At 40.8% G+C, this 18,906-nt stretch overlaps 1 protein-coding gene across 11 annotated transcripts in view; it reads right to left on the bottom strand.

Annotated features, from left to right (window-relative positions):
• Positions 1-18,906, bottom strand: part of VPS13D (vacuolar protein sorting 13 homolog D) — a 210,316-nt gene that overhangs the window by 75,174 nt on the left and 116,236 nt on the right. For 10 of the 11 annotated variants that reach the window (XM_023745772.1, XM_014446840.2, XM_023745776.1 and 7 more), the window contains 9 exons: positions 18,509-18,617; positions 15,975-16,138; positions 14,946-15,054; positions 12,457-12,636; positions 11,777-11,893; positions 10,926-11,075; positions 6,027-6,176; positions 3,943-4,039; positions 1,795-1,943 (listed from right to left, as the gene is read on the bottom strand). In XM_023745772.1, the coding sequence (XP_023601540.1) occupies positions 1,795-1,943; positions 3,943-4,039; positions 6,027-6,176; positions 10,926-11,075; positions 11,777-11,893; positions 12,457-12,636; positions 14,946-15,054; positions 15,975-16,138; positions 18,509-18,617 (1,225 nt within the window). The other variant, XM_023745778.1, reaches the window with a different exon arrangement.

An 18,906-nucleotide genomic window follows, 5' to 3' on the forward strand; every position in this document is an offset into this window, starting at 1 on the left:
TCCAATTGAGATAGCAGATGTGAAACTGCTTCGAGTCCTTCTGAACAGACTCTATCTGCAATAACGTTCCCTCGGTGTAAACCTGAAGAGACTTCGCTCTGAGATTTCTGACAGCCTCACTTCTGGCCTGGAGTCAAGGGAATCAAGATAATTATTCCTTCAACACCAAAGACACGGTTACCTTTTAGTCAGACTCCTGTGACTCCTGCGCTGGGACGGGGCTCCATTTCCTAAGCACATACTTTCAGCCATTACATATCATCACAAAGAGCACGCTGCTCTTCCTAAGAGCGGCTAATAAAGGGATATTACTCTGTTAGGAAACTCTTTGGATAGATGACATTATTTTATGAGTCCCAGGCTCCAGTAGGAGAAACCAAGACATGGTAAAACGGTGACTTCTACAAGCTGAGAATTTAACTCTGAAGTCCCAATTCCCAGCACCCTGCTTGAAACATTGACGTACCCCACTCAGAGCAGCCGCCGCCCACACCTCATAATGTGGCCGCTCCACTGAATTTCCTTAACAATCGTTTGAAAAATGCCTTCAAATGTTCCCTCCACAGAGTGCCTGCCAAATGAAACATTCGCCTGAACGATTCCCGGCCATTGTATTCAGAGCGCACATGCAGCGGCAAGACCACGGAATGCATAGGGAGCCAGTTCCCCTGGAGAAAATCATGCTGCATTTGTCAGTCTGGGGGGAAGTTTTCTGCTGGGAGCAATTTGAAAGGAATATTTAGGTGTCTGTGTTTCTTAGTAAGATGAATTTAAAAACAAGAAGTCCTTAACTCTCAGGAAATGCTTCACATTGGCCCGCTGGGCGAGTGCCAAGTGCTCGGGGGAATATACACTTTATCAAACAAACTCATTCCGAAGGGTCACAGAAGTCAAGTGGATACTTGTGGATATTAGCAAGATAGTGGTTTTCCCATGGTTTTCCCCCACTCCCATGCTAACTGTAAGTATCTGCAGTCTCCTGGGAAACATGAAATTAAAGCAAATGAAGCAGACGGGACAGCGGGCAGTGCGTCAGGAAGGGCACCCTTGCCGGTCTATGATGCAGGGGCAATCCCCGCCCCCTGGTCCTGACCAGCAGGCCCAGCAGCTCAGCCCCACTTTGCTGCCTTCGTGAAGCAGCCACTCGGCCCTGTTCTTATCCAAATATGATCTGATGTTGACCAGAAGAGTTTATGGCAGAAAATGAAGAAGCTCCTCAGAATGTGTCAGGTGCGTATCAAGATGATCGCGTTGCGTCTGGTCTGGGGGTAGGCAAGGCCACGTCTCTGTGGGGAGTGGGTATGTGGCCACGTCTTCCTTGAAGTGGCAGGCATTTCTAGTGTCACCCATTCAAGACGCGGAAGACGCCGAGAGGAGGAGAGAACCAGGAGGGGCAGGCAGGTCTTGGGCACAAAAGGAAGAGACTGTCTTGGTGGTAGTTTTCCCCTTGAGTGTGGGAGCAGCCCTAGGCAAGGAGGCTTTTACCTCATTGAGATGAGCCAAGAGCTAAGCAGAGAGCAGGTGAGTTCTAATGTACTTCTCTGTCTACTCTTTTGTTACTCCTTAATCTTCGGCAAAGTCATACTTAAACATTTTTTTAAAATGAACATGTGTGTACACACACACACACACACACACACACACACACACACCCGAGTCAGTAAACCCCTAAAGAAGGAAACCTGTAAAAATGTCTGTTACAAATGGTGCTGGACAGAAAAAGCAAAGAGTAAACACACTCACTCTTTTCTGAGGAAAAGTCATTGTTTAAAACGTATACAGCTCTCAGCTCACCTTCAGGTCCAGGGGTAACTTGTTGGAGGTGAACACGCTCAGCCTGATCTGGGGAATGCTGATCTTGAGATTTTCAAAGTAGTAGCGAATGGGTGTTCCCCCCTGCTCATCTGTCTTTTCGTGGAGGTTTTCGTCATATTTTTCAACCTCTGGCACAAAGATAGAATTGTTTTATAAAAAAATGAATCTCTGAAGCCTCATGATTCAAACACTTGATTCACATATTTAAAAACTCACAGAAAAATGTAAACATTGATTCCCTCTACACTTAGTTTTTCATGGTTCAGAATTATGCACAGTATCCTGATGCATTTCCTTGTAAAAGCAGATCTGCTGCATGTTGCTGACCAAAAAAGCACAATAGCTTAATCTTTGGTTTGTGACTCTGTACCCCCTGGCAGAGCACCTTTGGTGAAAGAATCCAGGTGGGGAAGTGAGAGCCCATGGGTGTGTTTGTTGGTAATAAGTTTTCTAAAAACCATGTTGCTGTTGTCATTATTATTATTATTATAAATGACCTAGATTTTCTGAATTTATTTCAGAAGATGACATCCAAGTAAGTACTTGGAGTGTGTTTTAACCAAATCAAAATAAACAATGACCAATAAATAATGAATCGGAAGAAAACATAATGCCTTAGAAAGAAACAGGCTGCAGGCTACGCAGAACTGATGTCACAACCAGCAGCATTCTCTCTCCCGAACGGTGAGCATCCGTTTGCACAGCAGAGTGGAGGCCTATTTTTTACTTATTATCTCATGAAGTAAAAAGGTTAAGGGCTAAGCCACAGCAATGTGCCCTTTGACTCAATGTTGTGCCCACACCCATTTGGGCAGCTATGTTCGTTCACTTGGCTGCATGTGCCTTAGAAATAAGAACAAAGATATTATACATATCTACTTACCAAATAAATTAATGCTGTACCTATTAGAGTTCTATTTATAGAAAAAAGGGGTAAAAAAAAAAAAAGATATTGCAACAGAGCCTAGCTTATCTGTAATCAGGACACAGAAATAGGAAACAGAGAAGATATTCCAGTGAAAGGCAGGCCAGGCCTTTACAGAGTCTAAATACACAATACGATCCTTGGCGGAGTGGGGGGAGGGGAAATTATTTAGAGCAACTTACAGGAAAAGCACGTCCAATCAAATTTAAAGTAAAACTTCTCCGGAAGATACCAAAAGGAAGCAGATACCTGCCAGGCAGGTTCCTAAGTGACTGTCTAAGCACAAATAAACACCAGCATTCCAACCCAAAGTGAAAACACAGCACTAAACAGACAGCACTTGTTCTCAATCCCAAATACACGAAAAGCTTCAATTCCAAGTCTGGAATAAAAACACGAAAAGCTTCAATTCCAAGTCTGGAATAAAAAGGCAAAAATATTTTGCTTGCATGGTGTATATGTATGTGCATATGCACACATGTCCCGGGGATTCCTTTTTTCCTTAGCAGACAGGGGCAATAAACATAAATGTTTCTATTGTATCATTTCTCCAGGCTCAGCTATTACTGAGTCTTCCAAAGACTAAGCATTACTGATTTTCTCTAGGCTGTATATAGTCTTCCAAAGGCCACAATGAGGAATCTAAAACAAAATGATTTCTGTAGCTGGAAAACGTAGGTTTCTCAACAGCTTATCTCACTCCCCTCTCCAAAGAAGAGTAAAGTAATTAAAAACCTTTGTAAGGCATAAGGGGATGAATGTAAAAAGTTAAGGAGTTGAGGCTAGCCAATTTTTTTCTTCAACTAAACCAAAAGAACTGCCGAAGGGATTTCTGATTCTTGGCCCTCAGTCTGCTTCATAAACAAAGGTTAGGGAACAAAGTGGTTTGCTAAATAACTAACATCATTTCTGTTAGCCTACAGTAGAGGAGTCAAAAAACGCAAAACAAAGAGGAAGAGTATACAGCTTCCCAAAGGCTTAGCGCCTGGCATTCCAGGACACCTTTGAGCAGCCTCCTTCACGCCCAGATGTACTTCAACCTGTCAACAAGCAATACTTTGAAAACTGAAACACAAACCTTCCTAGTTCAGGCTACGACATGGAAAGAGAGCTTATATCCAAAACCTTATTTCCACAAGCAGGCTAAAAAATGCCGTTCTTGGGCCAATTCCCAGACACAAACCTAGAACGTTCACCATTACCTGATTCTGCTTGATCGTAGCCAAAGAAACTCAGCAGCTTGAGGAGCAGCTTCTCTTCAATTTGCACTGTGAACCTCTGAGCCGTGACCATCAGGTGCTAGGGATAAAGGAATTCTGACTTACAGCGTGAACCCCAGAAAAAACTCCCATTCAGGTTTTCTGTGCCAGTGCGAAGGCCCCAATAACAGGCTATGGATTCTTTACTCACGTGATTTTATAGTCATACTAGTGGCTCGGTGCACATTGAAAGGAAGTTAGTGCACATTGAAAGGAAATTAATTAGAAGAAATATTTTAATATCGCTATTTGCCCTTTCTCTATAATAGAAGTGTCAACCAAATTCATGATTGACAATGACAGATCGAAACACACGCATGCGACTGGCGCCAGCAAGAGTTTTATATATATGTAGACTAGAGGCCCGGTGCATGAAATTTGTGCACTCGGGGGGGGGGATCACTTCAGCCCAGCCCGCACCCTCTTGCAGTCTGGGAGCCCTCAGGGGATGTCTGACTGACAGCTTAGGCCTGCTCCTTGCTCAGTCCTGATCAGCCGGACCCCAGCAGCAAGCTAACCTACCCGTTGGAGCATCTGCTCCCTGGTGGTCAGTGCACGTCATAACGACTGGTTGACTGGTCGACTGTCTGCCCCCTGGTGGTCAGTGCACGTCATAGCGAGTGGTTGAGCGGCCTTAGCATATCATTAGCATATTATGCTTTGATTGGTTGAACGGACGACCGGACACTTAGCATATTAGGCTTTCATTATATAGGATAAACTTGCTTAATTAGACCTGCTTTCTGATTTAGCTAAACTTTTTCCAGCTCAGTGGAACACCCCAATTTCTCTTTCAGTTAATTGTCAGCAACACAGCAGTAAATACCAACATGAAGCGGATTATTATTGTTGATCACTCAGGGAGAACAAAGGGTAAAATATTTAACTGCAGCAGTGTTTGACTATATTCTGCACTGTGAGAAAACCTGAAGTCATTTTCAAGGTCCACCATTTCTTACTTCTTTTCAGTCAGGTCAAGTTTCTAAACTTTCTAAATCTCTGTTTTCTGGCTAATGAAAAGAAAATAGGATTCCACCAAGTCTCCTATCTACCTACTCAAGGACTTCTGAAAGGATCAAATGAGATGAGGCACAGGAAAACGCTTCACAGACATTTGGTTACAGTGTGAAATGTTTCCACCTGGCTATAAAGCAAGTCGTGTTCCTAGGCTGACGAAACTGCAAGGAGGCTGGTCCCTAGGGAGAGGAAGCTGGGAGTTGCTACGTGATGTCATTACCCGGACGGTCGGACACCTAGCATATTAGCCTTTTGTATATATAGATTGCCAAAATATTTCTGGCTCATCTCTCTCTACATTGTTACAATTAGCCCCAAATTCCACGTTTAGACAATTCACCGCTTGATTGTTTGGTTCTGAGGGCACCTGGGTCTCCTTAGTCAGCATGACACTTTCAGATGCACTGCAGTGGGTGAACTTCACGGTGCTGAGCTCACATGGCTGGCAGCTAGTTTAGGGAGCAGCAAGTGTGGGCTTATGGATGTGAGGCCTGGCCTCATCACACCAGTGACAAAGGACCAGAACTATAGAAAGCAACCTCTTTGTCGGCTCCTACTTTTCCAGGACTTGCTGCCATACAGCCTGCTTATGCATGCAGATTCTCCAGGAAAGAAAGTTTATCTCTGAAGGGTCCACTTTTAGCAAACAGTGTGGCAGCTTCCATAGGAGGATGGCAGTTGCAAGGTCAGACCCCTCCTGCCCCTTTTCAAATAGTATTCTGGATTACTCTATTTTAATAATACATCTGGATCATGCCTGGGTCCCCATCAGTCTAGAAGACACTATGCTTTCCCACCAAGACTTCACGGACTCTGGCCCCCAATGGAGTCAGAGCTACCACAGGCAAGGTCAGCACACACACAATTGAGAACACAGTGCTAAGAGGAGTTCCTGTCAATTCCTTTCCACGGTTTAATAAGCCACTGTGCCTTCACCCCACCGGACTATTTCCATCCACACCCTGCTCTGCTGCTCAGACACTTGGCACAGCTCAACCCCACCAGCCTACCTTGTAGATGTTGGTCAGCGCACTCTTACTGGGGAACTTCACCGCATTCACCTGCACGGCAGGGCCTGTCTCAATGACCTCATTCTCATTGCTCAGGGGCGTCACGTAGAGCATGAAGGGCTGAGTGGTACCAATGAGCTGATTGTCCACCTAGGACATGAAAAGGCAAAATAAAACAAAAACAGCCAAGTGGCTCGGTTCTCATTTTTACCTTTGACTGGGGTCTCACAATATGCAGGCCGCTCAGGAAGTACCCTTGCCATTTGACTCTGTCTAAACAGCAGCTGTAAAAATATAGTCTCATTGAAGACCCACAATAATAGCATTTCAAGCTTGGTGAAGGCTGGAGAGGAGGATCCCAGGAATGGTGTTACAAAGAGAATTGTCTTGATAGCATCACAACAAAACTGGCAAAAAATAGTCAAAATCTAGTATTTCAGAACTCTGAAAGTTAAAGGTTTGCAACTATCCAGGGATCATTTATTCGAGAAAATTAGCTAAAACTCGAGAAGAACAGCTCTGTGGCATTTTTACTTGTCACTCCCACTTGTCCTCCACAGGTCCACAGTGGCCTCAGAAACTAACAGCCCTGCAACCACGGTGAACACACAGCGGCCTGGCAGCCCGAGGAGGGGCCATGACGGGCTGGCAGCTCCCCTGAAAGCTCCATTCCCAGGGAGACGTCAATTTTTTTACTTGACTGGCACCTCCCCTTTCCTGATATTGGTAATTGGTGCCTTCTCTTTTTAGTCCTGGCCGCACTGATCTCAGAGAACCAGCTTTTTATTTGATTTTTTTCTACTGTAGTTGCTGGTTTCTACTTCATTAATTTCTGCTGAGATCTTTATTATTTCCCTTCTTCTGCTTATTTTGGGTTTGCTGTTGGTGATGTTTAGCAGCATTCCACAAATTCTGATATGTTGTGTTTGCATTCTCATTCAGTTCAAAATATTTTCTAATTTCTACTTTGATTTGCTCTTTGATCTATGGGTTATTTGGAAGTCTACTATTTAGTTTCCAAATATTTTGGGGATTTTCCTAACTCTTTTTCCATTATATCTACTTTAATTCCATTGTGATCAAAGAGCATACTGGGTGTGACTTAAATCCTTCTGAATTTGTTGAGAATCGTTTTATGGCCCAGAATGTGTTCCATCTTGGAAATGTTCATGTGCACTTGAGAAGAACATGTGTCCTGCTGTTGCTGGGTAGAGTGTTCTATAAATATCAATTAGGCCTAGTGGGTTGGTAGTGCTGTTCAAATCTAGTATATCTTTCATGATTTTCTGCTTATTTGTTTTACCAAATATTCAGAAAGTGGCAATGAAATCTTCTACTATAATTGGGTATTTGTCTATACTCTTCTTTCAGATTTTTTTTTCTTCATATATTTTAAAGCTCTGTCTACATATTCAGGAATGTTATGCCCTCTTGATTGTCTCTTTTATCATTAGGAAATTACCTTTCTAACCCCTGGTAATGTTCTTTGCTCTGTAAATTATTTTGTCTGATATAATCTAGCCATTCCCACTTTCTTAGGACAAGTGTTAGCCTGCTATATCTTTTTCCATTATTTTGTTTTTTAACCTATTTGTGTCTTTAATTTTAATGTGTGTGTGTTTGTAGGCAGTATATAATTGGGTTGTGCTTTTTAATCTAACCTGTAACTTTTGTCTTTTAATTGGAGGTGTTTATAGCATGTACATTTAATTAACTGATACAGTTAGGTTTGAATGAGTCAACCATCTTCCTATTTGTCCTGTCTGCTCTTTTCTGAGTTTTCCTCTTTTGTGTGCCTTTTCTTGGATTAATCAAGTACTTTTTATGATTCCATTTTATCTCCTTTGTTAGATTATTAAGTGTAACTCTTTTGGTGGTTGCTTTAAGGTTTGTGGTATTCATCTTTAACAGCCTACATTCAAATGACATCATAATACTTCACGTATAAAAAAATTACAATAATATAGTTCCATTTCCCCCCTTCCAGACAGTATGCTATTATTGTCATTCATTTTACTCTAATGTATTATAGATCCCAAAATATAGCGATAATTATTTTTGTCTAAACAAGTTGACTACCTCTTACAGAGATTTAAATAGAAAATTATTGTATTTATTTACCCCTGTAGTTATAATCATTTCAGGTACTCTTCCTTCCTTTGTGTAGATCCAGATTTCTATCTCGTACCATTTCCTTCTGCCTGAATGATGCCCTTTAACATTGTCTATAGTGCAGATCTGCTGGTAATGAGTTCTTTTAGCTTTTGTTTGCGTAAAAACATCTTTCTTTCACCCTTATTTTTTGAAAGGTATACTTGCTGGACATAGAATTCTAGGTTGACCATGTTGTAAACAGATGTATTGTCATCCAGGCTTTGTTGTCCATTTACCGAGCACAGAGAGAATAGATTGAGTATATTATTAAGGGCCCTAGGATTTTCAGATGGTAAATAAGAATTGGCTTCAGCTTAAAGTCACCAGCTACATTAGCCCTTAACAAGAGAGCCAGGCTGTCGTCTGGATCCAGGCACTGATTTATCCTCTGTGCTATGAAAGTCCAAGGAGGCGTCTTCTTCCAATAGAAGGCTGTTTCATGTGCACTGAAAACCTGTTGTTCAGTGTAACCACTTTCAATTACTATCTTAGCTAGATCTTCTGGATAACTTGCTGCAGCTTCTACACCAGCACTTGCTGCTTCACCTTGTATGTCTATGTGATGGAAATGGCTGCTTTCCTTAAACCTCATAAACAACCTCTGCTAGCTTCACACTTTTCTTCTGCAGCTTCCTCACCTCTTTCAGCCTTCAGAGAGCTGAAAAAAGTTGGGTCGTTGCTCTGGATTAGGCTCTGGCTTAAGGGAATATTGTGGTTTGCTTTTTCTATCCCCATCATTAAAACTTTTTCCATATCAGCATATTGCTTTCTTATCATTCATATGTTCACTGAAGTAGCACTTTTAATTTCCTTCAGGACCTTTTTCTTTGCATTCACAACTGGCTAACTGGTGCAAGAGGCCTAGCTTTCTGCCTGTCTTGGTTTTTGACACACCTTCCTCACTAAGCTTAACCATTTCTAGCATTTGATTTAAAGTGAAAGACATGCAACTCTTCCTTTCACTTGAACACTTACAGGCCATTATAGAGTTATTAATTGGCCTAGTTTCAAGTTGTGTCTAAGTGAGTAGGCAGAATAAGGAAAGGGACATGAGGAAATGGCCATTTGGTTGAACAGTCAGAATACACACAAGATTTATTAATGAAGTATGCATTCTTATATGGAAGTGGTTCATGGTACCCCCAAACCACTAGTAACATCAAAGATCACTGATCACAGGTCATCATAACAAACATAATAATATTGAAAAATACTGGACTATTAATGAGAATTATCAAAATGTAACAAAGAGAGACAAAGTGAGCAAATGCTATTAAAAAATGGCACCAATAGACACTTAATGCAGGGTTGCCACAAACCTTCAATTTGTAAACACAGTATCTGTGAAGCATAATAAAGTGCAATAAAAGAGCTATGTCTATTTTCTATTTAAATTCAGACAGTTTCTATTGCTACATCTTCAAGCTCACTAATCTTTTGTTCTACAATGTGTCATCTGCTATTAATCAAATCCAGTGTACTTTTCATTTCATTTTAATCTGTAGAAGTCTGAGTTTTTTATATCTTCCATGTTTCTACTTAACTTTTTCAACATGTAGAATACAGTTATCCTAATAGTTTTAATGTCCTCTGAAAATTCTAACATCTGTGTTAGCTCTGGGTCCATTTCGACTGATTATTCTGATTACATATTGTGTTTTCCTGCCCCTTTGCACACCTGGTACTTTTTGATAGGATGCCAGATATTGTGAATTTTACTTTGGCTGCTGAATATTTTTGTTTTCCATTACATCTTGAGCTTTGTTCAGGGTGCAGTAAAGTTACTTGGAAACAAATCTATCCTTTCAGACCTTCCTTTTATGATTTGTTAGGTAGGTCTGGAGCAGTGCTCAGCCTAGGGCTAATCATAGCTCAGCATGGAAGCAAGACTTGCTGGAGGACTCTCCCCAGCATCCAGTCTGGCTGGGAGGAAGAAGCACCATCTCCAGCTGGGGAGCAGCAGGTGCTATCCCGGAGATCCGTTCGGATGGTCCGGATGGCAGTTTCCTCACACACGTCACTGATCTGTCCTCTGCTGAATACTCGTAGGGCCCCTCTGTAGAGCTCCCATGTTTTCTTTCTGTGAAGCGCGTTCCTCCCAGGTATGCTGTCCTCTGAAATCTAGCTGCCTCAGTGCTAGGACTCCAGCTCTGTTTGTTCAACTCATCCATTCTAGTTCCCCCTCCCCTCCCAGTGTCAGGGCCGGAAACTTTCCCAGTAAGCTGAGCAACTAACTGCAGGGCTCACCTCTTTTGTTTCCCACCTCTCACACTGTTGTCTGATGTCCAGTGTCTTGGACCTGTTGTCTCTTTGTTTTATCTGGATTTGGGGGTCGATTCACGTAGGAGAGTAATCTGGTTCCTGTCACTACATGTTGGCCAGAAGCACAAGTCCAGTTCCCTTGTTTTTCTTCCTATGATGAACTTCAATTCCTCGTGGTTAGATGATTTCCTGTTGTTTCTAATATTGGCAAGATGCGGAACCCTGGGTTCCTCCATGCTACATTGACTAAGTTATCTAAGTTACTGTTAGACTAGCTACTATATTCAGAATTCTGCTATATAGAAAAATTAATGACACAAATGTAGGTAGAAACAATTACTTTCATAGAATGACTTTTTGAAAGCCACAACAAGATACTCTGCCAAAGCACTGAAGTGTTTGGAACACCAAACACTGGATCTGGTTGGGTGTTCAGCAAGAACACAAGAAGATTAACAAGTTCTAACCTGTCCTGCCCCTTACCTGTACATCCTGTATGCTGAGCTCAAGCATATGACTGGTTGCCAACTGTGTATAGTGCACATTGATTCCTGTAAGACTTGCAAAGACCAGTTCTTCTGGGACTTTATTAATTAAGGACAACCCGATTCCACCTTCTAACTTCACAAGCACCTGAAAGGAAACCAAAATATGGCGTACTGACCGTTTAAAACAGAGGGATTTCATCCCTGAGCAGATGAAAACCACTTACTTAGTCATATTATTCACCTTGATGCCTTTAAGTCCCATCACCTCCCTACCCCCCAGAACTCTAGTCTGATATGATAATGCCTCTATCAGAGTACTGATAACATTCTGCATTTATTATAAGAGAATAATTATTTATAATATTTTCCCTATTTGGGATGCAGGCTCTTTATAAGTTATTCACTGAACTAGCATAACATCCAATACAATGCTTTATATATAGATATTTGATTTTTAAAGGTCACTGAAAAGAGTGTGCTTTTTCGTGTTCATCTCATGCTCCTTTTCAAATATTTTACTTCCTTCCCAATACCCAAACAGAGAGAGGGGAAGGGAGATATCAGAATCAACTGGGGCAAAAAAAAAAAAGTCTATCTTATTTATTCTCCACCTTCATTCCTGTTTAAATCAAGTAGTTTAGCTTTGTTCACTGTCATCTTAATTTAGCAACATTTGTCACATTCTTTAGCTGTCATACATGTTGTGATAACATTAAACACTGAAGCAACACCTATATTTAGAGTTCACAGCGGGCAGAAAGAAAAGAGGAGGCTTACACTGAGAACACCCGGAGCAAAATTCTAACCAAATTTATGATAAATGAATTTGCAATACTTAAAACTTACTTCTAATTCCTGCTCTGTGCCTGGATTCTTTAATTTCTGTAGCTCTTGTTCAGTAACAGGAAGTTCATCCACTTCATATGATGAACGGTCACTTTTCCGTTGGGAGAAATCCATTATCTGAGGTCAAATAAAACAGTGTATTAAGAAGGCTTACATTTATACAGCGAAACCCATTCCATATAGATTATGTCAGTCAAAACTCACTTATGGTCAATAATCCTATGGAAGTTAATGGTTTCCAAAGCACTGCTAAGGTAAGATGTATGTAACAGTGAAACAAACTTGTTCTCCGTCTACACGGCAAAGGCCAAGCTGTAGACCTGAGACCCTCTTCTAGTGGGGCTGGCATCTGCAGTGATCTAGAATTACAGCTCAGGTCAAAATACGCAAACCTCAATTCACCTTTGTCTAAAATAAGGAGGTTTTTTAAAGAGGTATTATGGATTATGATGACTATCTCAGGTTACATTGCATTATCTTCAGTTCTTATACTAATACTTTATTTTTTATATCATCTTATATTTACTTATCCTTTAATTCTTCTAACAACTTTGTGAGGTTGGTCTTATCCTCACTTGATAAATGAAGACACTGTATCTTTATAAATATTTGTTGAATGACTAACCATTAGGGTCGGGTACTAGGATTCTTTCATGTCAGTTTTTAAGATAAATTATCACCTGCAGTGCTCTAGTTGGTCCATCTGGGATGACTCTGATAGATAAAATTCCAGAACCAGGCCTCAGTTTTTGGTTAATAAACTGTTGTTCAGGTGGAACTGGCCCCAAAATCTCCATGGAAGTGTCAGGACCAAGAACGACTTCAGCTCCATCAAACAAACCAGAAAGCCCTCCTTTGGCCTAAAAGACACAGTAAAGATGTGTAAGAAAAAACGAAAGTAAAGGCATTGACTTTGACAATTTAATGTGTCATTTGAAATAAGTTATCAAATTTAAATCTTCTTTTGAAGGATCATGGTCAATGTACAGTAAAGCATTACCTATTTTTTTAACATTATAGATGATATAAAACAGTAGAATTACTTGGGCAAGATGAAAAGTTATGCTATGAATTTAGGGAATTCTGAGTAAGAGAGTTCCATGAATAGAGTATTTTGGTTTAGTAATAACTTCTAATCATTAAAAACAGCTTTTTTAAAAAGAATCAAAAGCCCTGTTTCTCATTAGGGTTGCTTAAAAATCTGATACAATCTGAAAATAAAGCAATTATCACTATCACTCAGCTTTCCAGTAAGAAGCACATTCTAGAGTTAAAAACCTCCCCAAACAGGCCTATGACTGAACAATCAACCCAAAGAGTCAAAAGATGGTGCCTCTTCTGAAACAGGAGGCTGGGAACGTTGTCTGATCCTCAGTTACTCAGGCCTTTGCAGAAAAGGACTGTCCCTCCTGCTATATGCGCCAAATAAAACGGAAGTCTACAGGATGATGCCTATGGCAGAGCAAATACTGGGCTAGAGAAGACAATGGCTCGTCTCTATATCCCCTTTGTTAATATTTAAACACTGAGCAATGAAAAGGATACTTTGAACTGGGTTTATAGGACAGATTTCAACATGGAGAAAGCTTTCATGACTGTTGTAAGTTTAGAAAGAAAGTCATACACAGCTTTATAAAGGCAGTGTCATAAAACATCAAAATGCCTATAATAAACTTTATTCTGAATAATATGATTGAAACAAGCTATTTCCCTACTCAAAACACATTCTGCTCAGCTGAACACTGTTATTACAGGGTCACTCACAACCGGAGAAATGATACCATAGATTCAAGAAACAAACAACACCCAACCAGCGTGGCTCAGTAGTTGAGCATTGACCTATGAACCAGGAGGTCACGGTTCAATTCCTGGTCAGGACACATGCTCGGGTTGCAGGATCAATGATTCTCTCTCATCATTGATGTTTCTATCTCTCGCTCCCTCTCCCTTTCTCTCTGAAATCAATAAAAAGATATTTTTAAAAAAGAAACAACAAACACCAAAAAAGATTTTTTTTTGGGGGGGGGGGAATGCTCTAAGAGAATCAGAATTACAAGGGCTTTAGAAACACACGAGAAGTAAATTCAGGATCAGACTCAGAATCCAACAATTATAACAAGCCCCCTTTTGCCTCTAGAAGTCTGAATTGTATTGCTAATTGAAAATCACAAATCCATTCCAGATGTGTGCTTCATATAAGTAAGCAGCTTGCCTTTGATGAAAAAAGCTAAGGGCAATAGAGATAAAGAAACTAAATCTCAGCAAACAGCACTCAGAGGCTCCTTGCAGCTTTGCTCGCTACCCTGGAGAACCACCTCCCATTACGAAGGACAGCCTGGTTTCCACCAGCAACAACACACTAAGAGTTCCCCAGCCAGGGCCTAATGTGTTCGTGTTAACCTCTTGGGTAAAACCCCAGGCAGAGGCAGATCTGCACGCAGAGTCACACATGCTATTCTGCTAATGCCCAAACCCCCGAGACACCTTCCTATCTCAGATCCATGGTCTCATTGCCGGCCTGAAGCCTGAGGAAAGAAAATCCAAACTCCCGGTAATTTTCCAAATGTATTTGCTTATAAAGAACTTGGGAGTTCATCATGGGCAGACTGGCTGACTAGAGGACAGGGGAAACTGACCACAGCAATCTTCACCCTGACATTTGCTACAACAATTAAATGCTATTTGGGCACCACTAAGAATGCAGAAATAAACAGAATCAAGAGCCCATGATGACTACTCACCGTCTCTGAGAACACTTTACCAAGCACTCTTGCAGCTATTATATTAACTTCACAGGTCTCAAACCAATCCATCTCACTTGGTGGTGGGCTTTTTCAGTAGACATTTTTCTTTCCTTTCTCTTAAAATTACGTAAGTAATTTATGTCAAAGAAAAAAATCCAAATAAGCCAATAAAAAAATCCCATCACCTTGGAGGCAACCATTCTTCACATATTTCTTATATATCACCTTCAAGAACATTTCCCATATAAATACATAGAGGTGCACAACAAAAGTTCCCTGACTTTCCTGATAAAATGAGACAATACATATTTGCTCTGTAATTAGTTCTCTCCATTGAACATGTCATGTATCTCCTCACTGAGACCTCGTTTCAAAGAAGGCTGAACCTCTGCTCCTCGCCACCGAGGACGTCAAAACGTACAGACCTGGACAACCAGCCCGTGTAGCCCACAGGTCAGTTTTCCTTCGCGGAAACTCCAGGTCTGGGTTGTGCTTCTCCTGCGATCAGGCTTCCTGAGCATCAGCGGCTCATACCTGGGATAAAGGGAAATGCAGTGAGTCCTCTGAGTCACACAGTTCAAGCCTGAAGGGAATACTAGGACCACGGTTTTAATCTTCATCCTTCCAATATCCTCTTCTCTTAAAATGAAATGGGCAGTTAGCTTGAACCCTATGGCAGCTGGTATCTCTTAATAAGGAAAGGGGAATAAAACAAAATGGAAAACAACAAAAGGGTCATGGAGTAACAGTAATACTTTGAGGATTCATTTTATATGTATAGATTTATATAAAATACTTATTATTTACATACACAATAATATAGGTTCTTGCATTCTCACAAGGACTAGCTATCATGCCGTATGAGAATGGTTATCAAACACATTTTAAAATATTTCCAGTAGTCTTTGTTCTGTTTTATTTCCAAACACATTTATTTATAGTGGGTTTTAACTTATAAGTCATCTGAAGTCATTCTGGAAGCAAATAAGGTATTACCTGAAAACAAATACACTGACTTCACAGAAACACTAAGGCACAGCAAATAAAGAAATTTATTCAAAGCTAAAGAGCTGATTTAAACCCAAGGAGTTAGCCACCACTCCTCGACTGTTCTCTAAATAATTTGTTTCTACTTTCAAAAGAGTTAGCATAAGTTTTAAACGGTTTTTAAAAAGAAACTGTTCACTTCTAGGAGGTAATGATGAATGGAAGTTTGGGTGAAAGAAACATTCACTTTTTATAATATATCCTTATTGTTTGAATTTTAAACATCTCCATAGCTTAAAAAAATAAAATAAAGGCCCAATGCTCATATTTGGGAATGTAAGAGGGTTCTGTCACTGAGGAAAACAGCAAATATAAAAAGGCAAATTCCTACTTCATTTGCAGACTCGCTTTTTGGTATAGAATTCCTCTGAGTGAATTTGAAAGCAATGAATTTGAATCGATATTACCTGTTGTCAGTTACGGCAGCTAGCCCAGCAATATCTAAGATGGCAGAGCCCTCGGTGGAGCGGGCTGCTGAGGGCTTGTTGGGGTTGTGAGGCACTGACGAGCCCTCATGGGCCAGCATGCCGGTCCCGGTCATCCTCCACAGCTGAGAACGCTTCCCTGGTTCCTGTGGGCAGACCAGAAAGAGCGGTCATGTGCAGCCACAGCTCCGTGTAAGGGAGAAGTTCTCAAGTAGGAACTACACTAAGAGACATTTACACACCACATAAAGGCTTAAATTCAAGCTTTCATAGTTTTAATCCCTAGTTGCACTTAGGATGAAATGGGCTACACTCTTGAACCAAACAACCCAAATTACAAATAATGCAAATTGAAAAAAATATTTTCTGAGCAAACTAGTCATGTGAAGTTCAATCTAATCACTTCCACTGGCAATACTGCTGATTAACTGCTGTTCCAAATGGTGACCCTTGGGTGCCCTTACCTTGCAGAGTGATCCAATTATATAAAGTACTAGTGGTCCGGTGCACGAATTCATGCACATTGAAAGGGAATTAATTAGAAGAAATATTTTAATATCGCTATTCGCCCTTTCTCTATAATAGAAGTGTCAACCAAATTCACGATCAACAATGACAGATCGAAACACACGTGTGCGATTGGCACCAGCAAGAGCTTTATATGTATCATGCATGCACAAGTCAACTTAGCCTTTTATAGATATAGAATAAACTTGCTTAATTAGACTTGCTTTCTGATTTACCTAACTTTTTCCAGCCCAGTGAAGCACCCCAACTTCTCTTTCAGGTAACTGTCAGCAACTCAGCAGTAAATACCAAAACAAAGCAGATTATTATTGTAGATCACGCAAGGAGAACAAAGGGTAAAATATTTAACTGCAGCAGTGTTTGACTATATTGTGTGCAGTGAGAAAACCTGAAGTCATTTTCAAGGTCCACCATTTCTTACTTTTCAGTCAGGTCAAGTTTCTAAGCTTTCTAAATCTCCATTTCCAAATAATGAAAAGAAAATAGGATTCCACCGAGTCTCCTATCTACCTACTCGAGGACTTCTGTGAGGATCAAATGAGATGGGGCACAGGAAAATGCTTCACAGACATGTGGTTACAGTGTGAAATGTTTCCACCCGGCTATAAAGCATGTCATGTTCCTGGGCTGACGAAACCGCAAGGAGGCTAGTCGCTAGGGAGAGAAAGCCAGGCATTGCTACGTGACATCATTACCCGGCGCCCACAGCCACCATTTCCAGGCCGAGCTGGGCTGTGGGCCGCATTTTGTGCCGTGGGGTCTCGGCAGCGTTGGCGGCAACTTGGTGGGCTGTCGCTCCGGGGTGGTGGCGGGGCCTGTGTCCCACTTGGGGGAAGCCGAGTGTTGCTTTGTGGGCACCAGGTCCGTGGTGCCATTTCTCTGTAAATGGTCAGTGTGCGTCATGGCAGCTCCTCTGTTGAGCGTCTGCCTCCTAGCGGTCAGTGCACAACATAGCGACCGGTCAGACAGTTGGACACTTAGCATATTAGCCTTTGATATATATAGATATGTGATATTCTCAATATGTGATCACTGTTAATCTCATAATTGGCTGACAACCAGAATTTATCAGAAATCATCTCCCCTCCCATGTTTATAATGAAAGTATCCTATATTGATAGTTTCCAATTTATAAATTGATTGTATTTAAAAGTCATACTAAATTGATTGCTGTTAGTTATAAATATTTTCTCCTTGGGAATTTTGGGGTTGGTTTTTTTTTTGTTAATCTTTACCCGAGGGTATTTTTTCCATCGACTTTTATACAGTGGAAGAAGAAGGGAGTGGGAGAAAGAGAGAGAGAAAGAGAAACATCAATTGGTTGCTTCCTGTACACGCTAGACCGGGGATCAAACCCATAACCTAGGTATGTGCCCTGGCCAGGAATTGAACCCACAACCTTTAAGTGCATGGGACGATGCTACAACCGAGCCACACCAGCCAGGGCAAGCTCCCTTCTCTTAAAGTGACTTCTGCAACTCTGTGTTCTGAAACTTCTTTTATTTTGAAGGTTGAACTACTTATTACCAGTTCTTCTGTCATTTGTAATATTTCTAGCCAAATTTTACTGTCTTTATATCTAGGTCTATTAGCATAAACATTTCCCTAAACTGACTTGAAAATAATGTTAGCATAAAAAGGGGAAAAACTGTCAGTTTGATAACTTTTGCATTCTGTTTAGGAATAAGTAGATTAGGGGAGTACTACAACAGAAAAATAGAGTAATGAAAATGATATCACAGATTTGAAAAAAACAAACAGAATTAAGTTTTCCAAAAAGGGCATCAAAGATGGGAAGGTGCTTGGGACTCCTAGTGCAGGTGTCATGGGACAGTGGGAAGAAATAAACCAGATCAAGGCCTTGAGCAAGTCACTCAGCCTAAGTCTCCTCTTCCTCCACTTAAAATGAGGGGTTGGACCAGAAGAACCGAGTTTCTTCCAGCATTAAAAATCTTTTATTCTAAACTCCAAATTCTAAGCTCTCTTACCTTCTTCTTTAAAATGACTCTTTGTGTCTTTGGCGAGACATCTAAGACGAGCTCTGCACAGGTAACGGCCTTGTTGGAAGCCACAGGCCTTCCTGTTCCCTCCTGTAAACTAGAATTTTTAAAAATTATATATATATAACTCACACATATGTATACACTCACACATGTATTTAAGTACTCATAAGCAAATGCCTAAAACCTCCATTATAAGAAAGAGAATTCTCTTTAAACCATAGAAGAAAAAGTGACTCGAGTTGTAGAAAGATCAAGGTTGTATTGTTTTCCTGTACAATTTAAGATTCATTTGTCAGAAGACATACTCTGATATTTCCCCTCTCCTAATAATGTTAGTGGCTTAAATTCAGATATAATTTTAGTGGCTTAAAATTCAGGATAAC

This window comes from Myotis lucifugus, unplaced genomic scaffold (genome assembly GCF_000147115.1).
Source record: "Myotis lucifugus unplaced genomic scaffold, Myoluc2.0 scaffold_580, whole genome shotgun sequence".
NCBI lineage: Eukaryota > Metazoa > Chordata > Mammalia > Chiroptera > Vespertilionidae > Myotis > Myotis lucifugus.